We start from the raw sequence: 13,445 nt of genomic DNA, 5'->3' as shown, positions 1-13,445 counted from the left end.
GGAATGACTTTATCGTCGAAGACAAGACTGTTCCTAGACAACCAAATCTGATAAGCAATATAAACTATCCGCCCACCAACCATAGGCATTATGTCAGTCATACTCTGACAGATGAAGCTAAAGAAGGATACCAACCATGGATTAGTGCTAGTTTTCCATGGATAATTGTCTGTCTGTCTCAAAATGATCCTCGCTCTAGAGCATTGCAGGACTGCGTGCTCTGCAGACTCGTCCTTCATGCCATAAATCAGATATAAGGTCAGAATTTTCATACCCCTCTCTTTAAGAAGTATTCGTGTAGGAAGACGATTCTAAACAAATTTTCAAAAAAAAATCCGTATCTTAGGATGAACTAAATTCTCTCCTTTGTCCTTCCTACCCAACACTAAAATGGGTTGTGAACATACCAAATGCAGACTTAGGATGCACTTTCTGTATCACATAGATATGAACCTGTTTATCGGCCATAAACATTTGATGATGCCTAGACCCTTCACTTGAAGGATTGATCATGTTGAAAAAAATACTTACATGCTTCCCACTTTTCATGAAAGCATGAATTACTATAATCTAATGCATTAATATGTGCATATCAAACTGTTATCAATCATATTTATAATTGCAACTCAACAATTCATTATATGGATGGGTGGGGGATGGAGAAAGAAACTAGTATCAATTTACAAAAGAAGACATGTGAATGATGGACTGACTCACACTTTATTGATGCTCTACTTTAGTGCTTTACTAGCACGTAACCCACACGTTGCAAAATAAAATTTAATTAAATAATATAAAAAATAATAAAGATATGGTGATAAATAAAGTTATAGTTGTTTTAAATATTAGATGCTGTATAAAATTTTGATATATGTGTCCAGGTTGATTGTTTCATAAAAAAATCACTAGTATATCAAGATTCAAATAGCTCATAAATATAATATTTTTACAAAAATATAATTACAATTAGAATTTTTTTATACAAAAAATTCTAATTTTTTTTAAAAATCTTGATTGAGGTGAGTGTTGGAATCTTCATTTCTATTTTATTTTTTCTATCTCATCATTCTTTGAGGTGAAAAAAAATATCGAAGAAGATTATTGGCATTGAGGAAAAAAGAACAAACAAATTTGAAGGAAGCTTTTTTTTTTTATTTTTTTTTAATAAAGGAGGAGAAGATGTTGGAGTGGATGCTGTGTGACTACTGCAATGAGGTAGTGAGCTATACAAAAAATTGAGTAGGAGAAAAAATAGTAGGGAGATAGAGGTATGCAAAACTTATAGGTTTCATTAAGCTGTGAAAATAGAAAGCAAAATATGAAACCCTAATAAATAAAGCCCTTGTATAGAGCCTCGTAGAGCCTTTATAATTTTGTCAATAAAACCCACTCAAGAAAGATACAAAAGAAGTAAAACAAAGGTAACTATTGTACCACTCTCCTCAACCAAAATAAAAAAAAAAAAAAACAAATAGAGCTTTTTATGCATTAAAAAAAGCTAAGTTTTGCTTACATCTCTCCTCTTGTCTTAAGTAAAAGATCTCATGATAATTAGAACAAACAGCAAACCCTTGCATAAGTTCAAAGATACGGCTATACAAATCCTTGTATATTTGCTGCTTCTTTGACCAAGGATGCTTTTTGATCATGAAATCACATATTAATTTCTCATAAGTTAGGCCTTATAATGACTATATAAATATTAATTTTCATAATGATTTAAAATTTTGAATTCAATGGCAATGACTTTCTCATGATTGTATTCTCTTCAAAAAAATTAATGTTTCAAAACCATTATTTTTCTTTGACAAGGTGCAAAATTGTCGCTGCTACTTCTTCTTTTATACTCCAAAAAAAATCATCAAAGAAATTGTAATTCCTTCATACTGATGGTTATGGAGTTGGTTTTCGAAGACATCTTTGATTTGAACCGATATTATATGTTCAAATTATTGCTAACCTTGTGCCGCATGTTGTGCCAATCACAATCCATGTATCAATGTTCTGCTACTTCCTTCAGCTTATTATCTTATGCCACTTTCTATATCTTGTGCCACTTTCTGTGCTAGTCTGTGTTATGTTACAATTATCTTATGGTATTTGTCACCTCATTCTACGCTACCAGTTTTATGCTATGACTATCTTATTTGGCTCAAAGTTCCTGACAATGCTAAGCTTCATCTTCCATATTTGTCTCTATGTTATCTTCTTCATGTAGCTCAGTTGATGCACTTTGTTATGGTATTTTGTGCTTCATTGTCTGTTTAATTCAACTTTCTATAACAGGGCAAAGTCTACCACCGGTCACCTGTTCTTGTTCATTGGGCTTGGCTGGAGATGCTTTGTTCTATGTGTCAACTTGGTACACCTGTTGCTTGCTCAACTATTCGTGGTTGGTTACATTCAATATTTAAGCTTTCTTTATATTTGTTGTATTGTACTATAACTTCATCAAGTTTGATGGCAGCATCTTAGTATTAGATGTAGCCTTCCTCATGGTTTAAATTGCCAATATTCTCTTCCTCAACAACAGCTTTCACCTTTATTCTTTTATGTTGGTGTTTACATTGTGCATCACATTTTGGGTTCTTATAATTTCTACTATGTTGCTCGTGTCTTTCACTATTTCCTATTTATATTATATTTTAATATTATATTAAGGCTGCTTGTGGAGTCTGCAAACAATACTTTACTTCTCTTATAAAAAAAGTTGATTTCTTAAAAAAAAATTGGTAACTCTTTTTCTATAAAATATATTAATTATTTTAGTTGGCAAATCATTGAAGGAGACATTAGGATTTTATACAAAAAACATAGGGAGAAACCAAGATGATTGAAAACTAGATAGTTGGCAACAACTTTTGTATCACAAGAAATATGGCATTAATTTGCTCAAGGTTAAGTAGGTTAGTTATACTCACATCAACCTTGAACTTCATATAAATTCAATTCATACTCCAAATCAGAACACCGAAGCCCAGCATGAGCTTCAAATCAGGACGCGGCTTTCCAATTAATTTAGTTGGAGTGTTGTAAAATTGGACTAGATTTGATCAAACCCTGATGGATCTAATTTGACTTGTAAAATTAGCTCCGATCTAATTAGAGTAAGGTCAAGACAAAGCAAAATAAAGACTTGACCTATCCATCGGAGCCACACAAAAGTCCCTGGACATAAATCACCCAAACCAGACCAAATGAAACAACACCAGCACTCATGGCTTCCTCTCAGTTTTTAAATATTTTAAATATTAATTTTTATGGATATATTTAATAAAAAATAATATAATATATTTTATTTTAATTTTTTTTAAAAAAATCTCCTGCACCCACACACTGGCGCGATGTGGCCTCCCAAGGCCTGGCTCTCGGGGCTACCGATACCATTCTGCCTACGCATCTCTGCCTGCTGTATCCTTACCGCGATTATTATAAAGTACTCGGACTCTCTGGGCTTCCGAGGAGCGATGCAAGCGGCGCCAGCTCTCTTCTCCGCGAAGCCCCTCGCCCCGCCTCCGGCGTTCCCCCGCGTGCGATCGCAGTACAAGCCCGCCGTTAGCGTCCCTTCGACCATATCGACCTCTGAATCCATGGCCGCCAAGTGGGCTCAGAAGACCGTTGTCATCCCTCCCCAGCGACGAGGCTGTCATCTCGTTACCTCCAAGGTAAAATTAGAGTCTTTCCCCTCTCAGTCGTTTATTTCTCTCCAATCTCTCCTTTCCTAATCCCTCAACATATGTCGGATTCTTTGTTGGTTCGTTGCTGTTGCTGTTGAAATTAATAATCAGGAAAAAAGAGATCTGTTTCGTTTAACTGGGCAGAGGGGAGTTGTTTGTTGTCTTTTTTGTGGTGATCTTGCAGAAAAACAAGAAAGGAAAAGAAAAATTGATCGAAGACGATGTGATGCACTACATTGTTCACTTTGTGTCTTCTTTTGGTTGCAGAAACCTGAGCAGAATCTCCCATTTATATACTTTTGATCAGCCTTGTAAAGCTTTCTTGTTTCGAGAACTGATGCTTAATTCCATTCATTTACTTCGTTGACTCCTGATTTCTTGTTTATGCCTTTCCAGTGTAGCGAGTGGAAATCTCTCAAATAACCTAAATGTCTATGTATATATCTTGTTGGTTTGCCTTTTTTAACAACCCTGCCACTGATTTTATCAGATAACGAGGGAGATTGAGCAAGATCTATCGGGTTTCAAATGCGGCCTTGCTCATTTTTTCTGTAAGCAAACTCCTTGATGCCAGTGTATGTTGTTTAATATGTTACCTAGCTCGATGAAGTAGTCTGAAATGGGGATTTATGTTTTCAGTGCAGCATACAAGTGCTTCTCTGACCATAAATGAGAACTATGACTCCGATGTTCAGGATGACACTGAGACCTTCCTTAACCGGATTGTTCCAGAGGTGATGCTGATGGATAACATTTTCCTTCATGCATCTGAATAATTTGCAAACTTTTCTATGTGATGTGCTGAGTTTAATTGGATTGTATTTGTTTTTCTATCCTTTCAGGGGCGATCTGCACCTTGGAAGCACACAATAGAAGGTTAGCACTGTCTTGTCATGTTTGTTGTTTTCCTTTTCCTTTGATGATGGGTTAGTGGTTCTGCTGAATCTGCTTGTATGGATTTATAGATACACTCTTATTTTCTTCATAAGCTTACTGTGTCATGTTTGTTTGATTGTCTATGATTATGTCCTCTTGATATCACTTATATTGCTTTAGTTGTGATGGTTTAGCTTTTTAATATGAATACTTTATGTGGACTCTTACTCGTAATAGTTGGAGCTTCTTTCAAGCAATGCAAAGATTTAACAAATTTGAGCTCCAAAGGGTATTGATCTGATTAATGAAAATTATTCCTATCTTGCAACCTTAAGTTCATTAAATTTCTGTTTTTCTTTTTACGAGTTTTTAATAATAAATACAGGCCTATGGAATTCATGAAAATAAGTTTGGGTTTGAAATATTCTGTTCTTCCTCCTTTGTTCTCCCTCTTTGATGCACACAAAATCTTCCAAGAAACATCTACCATCTTTTACTGGCTTCTTTTTGGGGGATAGACTTGCTAATAGTTCTGTTAATAACTTGGACAGTGTGATGCCCAGTGGCACCTTATTATGGCTTTCATTTATGATTTGTGACTCAGTCACTTGTTGGATGATTGAGGCATGCCATCTTTTCTGGTTCCTTGTATGAATACTGTGGTCATTGTAACCATTATGGCTGCCATTCTCTTTGCTGACTTTACTGGTTGAAAAGAGTAGTCCGTGTTATGGTAGAGAACTTATTAACTTCACAGACCTTTTTTGGCTGTGAATGTCTTCTTTTTTGGTTATGAATATCTTAAGTGCTCAACTCCTCTTGTTAACTTTTCATGACAAATAGAATGGAGAATGTCCAGAGTGGATTGGTTTTGGAAATCGAGGGGACAGAGGGTTAGCATGGATGTATATTTAGGTTGAAAAGAAGGTAGAATCGGGTTGAGAAGGCTAGGTGACTTCAGCCTCCCATACAATGGAAGTGGATTTGGTGCTTGAGTTGCATTGATGGAGATAGAAGTTGTGTTTGCAAGATTATGTTGACTATTTCTTTTAAGGTTATGCTGGAATGATGCCACTTGTATGCAAAAAGTGATTTGGACGATGAACAATCATTATAGTTGGAACTTGAATTATAGTTGGGAGAGAGGTAAAGGTAAGATTTTGATAGATAAGAGGTATGGCCCTATTCAGCTCATAATTGCACTACCAGTTTCCTTTCAATAGAGGTATTAGCAAGGTCACTTGGGGATGTTTTGATTTGGTATAGGGTGCTTGAAGAATCCTAAGTGTTGAAGAGTTAGCGAACTCATGGCATTTCCTAATCTTGACACAAAAAACTAGTTTGTTGGTTTGTGTGGTTCGATTTAGGTTCAGTTTGTTCTTTCAGAAAAGTTGAATTCAATTGGGTGAGGAAGAGAATATTCCTTTGAACTTCCTTTCCAACAGCTTAATATTATGTTTTCTTGTACATGGTTTCCATTAAATAAGATTATAATGTAGAGACAACTTAAAAGGAAAGGGATGAGATGTTAATAATGGGATTCTTATTTTTCTTGAAGAAGTGCTTGCATAGGAGGGTGAGGAGGAGACAAGCAATGCAGCAATCGACGAGGTAGAGGTTGCGGGTGTTTGTGAGGATGTGACAGGCATTGAAGGTTTGGTAGTTGGAGTATAAGCCAGAGAGGAAGGGAATGTTGGTGATGGGGAGCGAGAGGGAGTGGATGAGGTTGCAAGTGATGGCAGGGGGAGAGGGAGACTTGGGGCTTCCATGGACGAGGAGGCAGATGGAGGCAGAGGAGAAGATGGGGCACTTTCTTGAGGGTGAGGACTAAGTAAAGGAGGTCATTGTTGTGGTCCAAAAAGCTAGGCCTTTTGGTTCTTCTGCATTGCTCAAGCTTCAATAGGGCAGAGCAGAAGGCTAGGACGGAGGCATGATCTGACGGTAGAGAGGAGGATGGGGAAAAAGAGGAAGAGAAGAAAGGAGCCATTTGACTTGGTTAGCAAGTTCAGTAAGCTCACAGCAGTCTAATACCTTCCAAGTTGGTTGGACGATCAATTAAAGCGGGACCATTAAGGGGACACGGGCAAATTAGTTCCCTAATTTACAACAGTCCTACCAAACACTTAAAAAAAATAGATGTCCACCAATTTGTTAAGTAAGCCTAATGCAAGGTGTTCGATGCAGTTGAAATTGATATTATCTGGATTGATTTGTAAATATGGGTAAGGAGCTTTGTTGTATGTAAATTTGATAAAGTATTCAGTGTGATTTGCAAAAGAACCCAAAAAATAATATTAAAAAAAGTCACCACCGTGTCATTCCTAGAAAAAGTGGTTCCATCATAATCTCACTCTTAACCAGGGTCCATGTAAGGATGGAATGTCTATCAGGCCAGTCTAATGATTTTCACTTGATTGGATACGTGGGATGAATCTCTCACTAAGGGCTTGTTTGGATGGTTGGGCCCAGAGTCCCATGGGATTCGTTGGCTGGGCCAGTACAACCATAAAAAATATTGGATTATAGGTTGGTTATTTTTTTCTTCCTATGGGATTCGAGACAGCGCACTCGAAATGCAGTCCACAATAATTGTAAACATAGGTCCAACCCAGCCTATCGACTATCATCTAATGCTTATAATGTCGGGCCACAAATCCTATAGGATTTTGGGCCCAACCATCCAAACAGGCCCTGAGTATTGACACTGTAAGATTAGTAATTTCAACTGGCACTTATGCTTTTGTTATCAAGGTCTGAAAATGGTATTTAATGTCTTCATTGCCCCTAAACAGTGACCATGATATTCTCCGTGTATGCACTATTTTGGATGCACTGCATAGAACCTTTGACAGAATCACTTTTTATTGACAGCTGGTCCTGGCACAGCTTTGTGTGGAGCATGGGCGTTAGTGAAAATTGAAATTATTTGAATCAAGGGAGATGTACAGGAGATAAAGAATTATTGTGATGCTGTATTTTTTAAAAAAATTGAAGTATTGTATCTAAGCTAATTTCCAATGCTTAATTAATAGGCTTTCCTTTAGACTGACACTGGCTGGAGGTTAATTTATTTAGCTGAACATGCTTTTTCCAGTTATTATTGAGGGTTTTCCTGTGGGGTTTGATGGATTACAGAACTGCAATGTGCTGAACTTCTCTTTGTTTCAATTTTCGTATTTTAAGTGATTTGTTCTTACTGGTTTTCCTTTCTGAGGATGCTGCTCATAAGCTTATAGATTGAGATTTTGAAGTTTGTCCCTGCTCCCGATACCAGGAGCTTTCGATCTGTGTTTCTTTCTCTTTCTTGTCTTAACTCCCTATCATCTTGTTGGTCAAAGGGAGATGGATCTTGTACCACCTTCCATTGGTTTATATTAGTGGAACTTCTGCCTCTAATGGTTAGATTATCATCTCTGCAGGACCTGATGACATGCCAGCACATATCAAGTCTTCAATGTTTGGTTGTGCCCTGACGTACGTATCATTTGTTTCTCTGTTGAAATGCCATCTTTTTACAAATTTAATGGCCACTAAGACTGATACTGTATATGTTCAGCATTCCAATTACCGATGGTCGTCTCAATATGGGAACTTGGCAGGTAAGCTAAACAAAATTCCCAGAGTGCCTGCATCTTCTTTTTCAATTGGAATGTGAGCACGGGCTATTCTAGTGCAAACCCCAATAAGTAGGATTTTTGGAAATCATTCTGCTACAACTTGCAAGAAACTATCAAGCACCAGATATGCATGGACAACTAGAAGAAAGCATGCATTTTCCAACTGGAGAATACCTTTTTTGTGGAAATTGTCTTCTGATCCTTAAATTGGAGACATCTCACTGTTGCTTTTTGGCCTTTGCTGCTCTAATCATCAAATTTCATCAATGTTCATGATTCCGTTCATTTGATATTTTGTTTTCTGGTTAATCACTATTGTAGTTTCGTTGACATCTTTCCTTTTGTGGTCTGTCTATGTCAGGGAATATGGCTGTGTGAGCATCGGGATCATGCTACCCCTCGAAAAATTGTGGTTACTCTTAATGGGATATAAATGTTAAAGAAAAAAGGTTGGAACTCGACTGCAATGTGAAAACTTTGTCGGTGGATAAGATTTTGTATAAATAAATCATATAACGATCTCTGCAAGTATGTACAATTATTCAGTCATCTCATCACTTGCTTAGTTTTGTATCTTAATCATTGGGTGTTTCTATGCAAGCGTAGTATTTTCTATTTGTTATTAATTTTATATATATATATATATATATATATATTGCCTGGAACATGTTTGGTTCAGATAATTTGATCAGGATCATGCTCCTGGTCAAACAATTGTGGTTACCCTTAATGGTATATATATATATATATATATATAAACAAAGGTCAGAACTTGACTGCAATAGGTAAAGAAGATATTTCTATAAATAAATCTTATGATGGTCTTTTCAAGCAAGCTGGCAATCTGTTGCTGGATGACATGTTGGTGTCCAACCGGTACATCCCATACCAAAGTATTGGTACGGTATGTACCTCAATCCGGCTCCCACAGCCCTATTCATCCTGCTGGGAAAGCAAGGGAAAAAGAGAGGAGAGAAAAAGACACTGCTCTTAAAGTTTGGTAAAGGAAGCCAGTGAGCTTTTCAGTGTCATCGAGTTGTAACCAAGCAGCCTGTCGTGCTGCTTCCAATTTCATTATCTTCTTTTACCTTTTTCCTATGACAAAATTTCTAGGTTCGGAACCCTCGCCAGATAAGAGTGGGATTCCATAGCCGGCCTATTGCCGATTTCCCACCGTGCAATTGATATCCCATATCAAAGGCAAATCCATGAAGTTTTACATTATACTCACTCAGCATAGTGATATTAAGTTTTACATTATGTATTCTTCTTTTTCTAAGAGTGATGATGTATGTGCAAACCTTGTTCGGGATGTATCTTTTGGGATCTTTGTTATTTTGGTTATGGTTTCGGGGGATGGCAGCTGGACCTGTTGGCTTGCTAGCAGCTGTTGCAGGTCCATATTTTGTAAAACTTTATAATGCTTAATATTGTCCTTGGTTTTCTCCTTTACCAAAAAACAAAAATCCACGAAGTGTCCCACTTCCTTCTTATTGTCTCAATAATAATAATAATAATAATAATAATAATAATGCAAATAGGGAAATTCTCAAACTGGAGTTCACGAAACACAATAAAAAATATTTAGTATACGAAACAGTGACTACATATTTATCTCTGGAGCTCAATTAACATACATCCTCGATGGCCATAACATCCACCGGAAGATTAATGATTGAGACAAATAATCGCTATACAAATCTCAAACTCACCATCTCCGCCCATTAATATATATGTACAAAGCTTGACTATAGCATCATGACTTTGAACTCATCGAAGCTAATCACACCATCACCATTGAGATCAAACCGCCGAATCATCGCCCTGCACTCATCGATGCTCCTCGTCTCGCCGAGCCTTCTGAGCATCCTTCTCAGGCTGTTCGGCGTGATGCATCCCTGGCCCTCCATCTCATACATCTTGAATGCATCCCTTATATTCCTCCCCTTCTCCTCCTCCTCCTCGGCGTCCACCAGCTTCAAAAAATCCTCCAACCCCAGCAACCCATCGCCATCGGAGTCCGTGGACTCCACGACAGCTTCGGCATCCTCCGCCGACAGCTCCTCGCCGGCCGCCCGCAAGCAATTCTGCAGCTCGGCCGGCGAGATCTTGCCGTCTCCATTCTCGTCGAAGTATCGGAAGACTCGCTCGAGCTCGCCGGATTTACTGACTGTGAATATTGTCGACGGGACGGCATGATGACTCGGGCTCGAGACCTTGGCATTCTTCTCATTCTTTGGCGACAGCATGGAGAAGAATTTACAGAAGAGTGGAGGCTTCTTACCGCTTTGATGCGTTGTTGAGATGGTGGAGTTGAGTGCTTCTTTCTTCATGTCGGTGACTACGAGCAACATCTGCACTGAAGATCGACAAGAACTGGGGCTCTAGTAACGACCGGAGGAGGTATATATATACACTATATTTGGAAGGGGGAAGAACGGGGAGATAGTTATCTGGGGGAGGATAAGGAAATGGCGTTTTCTTTAGTTGGCAATACTATCAATCAAAGATGCTCGGAAGTTTATAAGACCATGGGAAAGCTGTTGGTTTAGCCTTGGTTTTATAGCTCATGGATTTAGCTCGTGGGCAGATATTTATGGGTAAAGAATCCGTGGGCGTGGAAGAGTCGTTCTGTGTCCAGAAGTTTCTGGGCCCTGGCGGTTTGAAGGGAGATGCCAACGAAGAGAGATAACGGCCACACAAAAAAAAAAAAAAAAAGACGGAGTCATTTTTTAATTCTATTTTTGACCATTTGTAAAAAGGACAGGAAGGATTATGGAAGGGACATAAAGAGACTTTTTGTAATAATATATTAAGATATGAAAATTTCACAAGGAAAATGTGGGAACGTCGGCGTGGCAGCGTTTGGTGGGAGGAGGGCGGACGGTAACGGTCAAAACCGTCGTATAAAACGCGGCGTCAGAGATAAGCGTGTTATTATTGTGGGCGATGACGGAGTGACAGGCGTAAGGGGAGGCAGCTAACCCAGCCGTCATATCCGATATCTGCTTGACACGTATATTTTGACCGGTCTTGGCTGGTTGACTCTAATGGAACAAGCTGACTTAGTGATCATTTCCACATTTTCGGCAAGATTTCGGGGGACTGACACAACGTAACGACAGTGATGCGCGGATGCTAAAATGGAAATGTAGTGATGAATTTACCGAGCCTGGTCGTCATGCTCTCCGGATATCGCCGAGTCCAACCAGCTGAGCCCCAATTAGGTGAGCTCTCAGTTTTTTTTTTCGATAAAATTGGGCATAAATCTAAGTTAGAAAAGTAGAAAATTTCTTTATCCACCTGCTAGTGCATTCTTTCATCTTTTTTGGCCATATAACATAATTAATAATAAGATAAATATTTAATATAATTTAATTTTTTTTAATTTTTTTGATAAAAATATATATTTTTTATAATATATGAAATCATAATGACTAACAAGATATCATACAAAGATACAGTAAGTTATATATATCATTCATGATATCGTTAAACAAAAAAAAAAAAAAGGTAGTTATTTCTTCCTAAAATCTTATATGATTTTCTATGAATCTTATAACATCTCAGATAATGTTATGACATTCTATACTTCATATGATATTCTATATCGATAATGTTATTTCTCGATAATCATTTAAAAGATGTAAAAAAATATAATAGAATGTCATACTATTATTATGACATTCTGTTATTTTATATGACATCCTATTAATTGTTATAGTGTTATGTTATTATGTATGACATTCTGGTCAAACACGAACAAAAGAGAGTAAAAAAAAGAGAAAGGGCATTTTGATTTGAAAAATATAAAAAAAAAATTAAATTAAATGTCTGTCCCATTATTATGCTATGCGGTCCAATCGGATGAAATGATATACTTTTTCTCCACCAAAAGTGGTAGACAAAGAATCTCTCTACAAAAACAATAGATACTTGCGTATACATCTCTTTGCATGGAAGGTACTGAAAATCCAAGTGACTGAAGTAGGCCCTGATCGTGTAATACAAAAACCACCCTTCAGTCAACCACTAAATTAGCTGTTCTGTATAACCATAAATGTAAATAAAGATATACTGCAATAATGGATTAGAGTATGAGCTATAATTTATTGGTGGATGTCTAGTCAGGACACCATCTTCCAGAATCTTTTCAGTACCACGCGATGTAGCAGGAAGAAAGAAGAAATAAAATAAAAATAATCAAAATACGTAGATCAGCTAAAAAAGCTTACCTCCACGGGCATGCAACTTCACTATGAAAAAAAATTTATAAGAGGAGATCTCACTCTCAATCCTCGTACACCCAATTTCTCTCTCACAGAAAGTTCTCCCTCACAAAAGCTCTCTCTCTTGGAAGATCCTTCTGGACTCCTGAAGTGACCGCTGTGCGCTGTCCAGAAGCCTCCTGCTCCTTCTCTCACAGCATCGTACGTGTCTCTCTCTCTCTCTTCAACGGATCTTCTTTGGTCTTCTCGGGTTCACGCACCGCACATCCACGGAACTAGCCGAACCATTCACACACTCTCTGTAGCATAGATCAAGCCTTTTATAGGCTTAAACCCTTCTTAGATTAGGTTTAGAAAGTGATTAGGAGTCCTAAACAACCTCAAATAAGTCCAAAATCCTTCCCCAGCCATTGGAACGTCACCGAGAACTACCCACGCCCTCCGATCGGGCATCGATCCATAGAATAGTATCGTGGATCGTGCGAAATGTGTGGAAAACACCCACGCGATCCATGCGCCCAGCGGGCGGTCCATGGTGGACCGCAGAATCGGGCTCCAGCAGTGCGCCTGGGCTTGAGCCGGCCCGCACGTGGGCCTGGGCCGCACGTTCGGGCCTGGGCCGACTCGCGTGCCCCGCACACCTGGGCCGAGCCCGTCCGCTGGGCCGCACCCTGCGCGTGTTGGCCGCACTTGGGCCACGCCCCGCTGTGCGTGGCACGTCACCGCGGCTCCGTCGGCCCACCACTGGTCGTCGGCGATCTTCCGTCATCTCGAATTTCGTACCGACTTCAAAAGCGCGTATCTCCTCCGTCCGAGCTCCGTTTGAGGTGATTTTGGTCTCATGAACTTCTTTTTTCATCACGAACCTCGCTGCGGACTCAATATAGAGCGAATATCGAGGTATCAAATCCTAACAATCTCTATCTCGACTCAATATTCGGCCTCTTCCTAACTCCGAGAGCTTCTGAATTTTCTCGTTCCCATATCCTGGGACAATCGCCTGTTGATCATGGATGGATAAATATGAGAATCGAGTCAGACCGCTC

At 38.6% G+C, this 13,445-nt stretch overlaps 2 protein-coding genes across 2 annotated transcripts; one reads left to right on the top strand and one right to left on the bottom strand.

Annotated features, from left to right (window-relative positions):
* Positions 1-3,329: 3,329 nt before the first annotated feature.
* On the top strand, positions 3,330-8,719 carry LOC105052892 (uncharacterized). Its single transcript, XM_010933870.4, has 7 exons — positions 3,330-3,665; positions 4,168-4,228; positions 4,317-4,411; positions 4,520-4,553; positions 7,973-8,027; positions 8,110-8,152; positions 8,532-8,719. Exons 1-7 carry the CDS (start codon positions 3,345-3,347, stop codon positions 8,601-8,603), a joined length of 681 nt encoding a protein of 226 aa, XP_010932172.3. The 5' UTR covers positions 3,330-3,344; the 3' UTR covers positions 8,604-8,719.
* Positions 8,720-9,730: 1,011 nt separating this feature from the next.
* LOC105037682 (calcium-binding protein CML38) lies at positions 9,731-10,724 on the bottom strand. The gene has a single exon (XM_010913319.3). The coding sequence runs from the start codon at positions 10,522-10,524 to the stop codon at positions 9,919-9,921; it is 606 nt and encodes a 201-aa protein (XP_010911621.2). The 5' UTR covers positions 10,525-10,724; the 3' UTR covers positions 9,731-9,918.
* Between the last annotated feature and the right edge of the window lie 2,721 nt (positions 10,725-13,445).

Source organism: Elaeis guineensis, chromosome 10 (assembly GCF_000442705.2).
Source record: "Elaeis guineensis isolate ETL-2024a chromosome 10, EG11, whole genome shotgun sequence".
In the NCBI taxonomy this organism is placed as follows: domain Eukaryota; kingdom Viridiplantae; phylum Streptophyta; class Magnoliopsida; order Arecales; family Arecaceae; genus Elaeis; species Elaeis guineensis.
The sequence above is the reverse complement of the archived record's forward strand: the minus strand, read 5'-3'. Positions and strand labels throughout refer to the sequence as shown.

Excerpts from the sequence above, each read along its gene's own strand:
- LOC105052892 (XM_010933870.4), top strand. The coding sequence starts at position 3,345 with ATGTGGCCTCCCAAGGCCTGGCTCTCGGGGCTACCGATACCATTCTGC. Across the intron at positions 8,028-8,109 it reads ATGTTTGGTTGTGCCCTGAC|CATTCCAATTACCGATGGTC; the intron begins GTACGTATCATT and ends GTATATGTTCAG. Across the intron at positions 8,153-8,531 it reads TCAATATGGGAACTTGGCAG|GGAATATGGCTGTGTGAGCA; the intron begins GTAAGCTAAACA and ends TGTCTATGTCAG.
- LOC105037682 (XM_010913319.3), bottom strand. The coding sequence starts at position 10,524 with ATGTTGCTCGTAGTCACCGACATGAAGAAAGAAGCACTCAACTCCACC.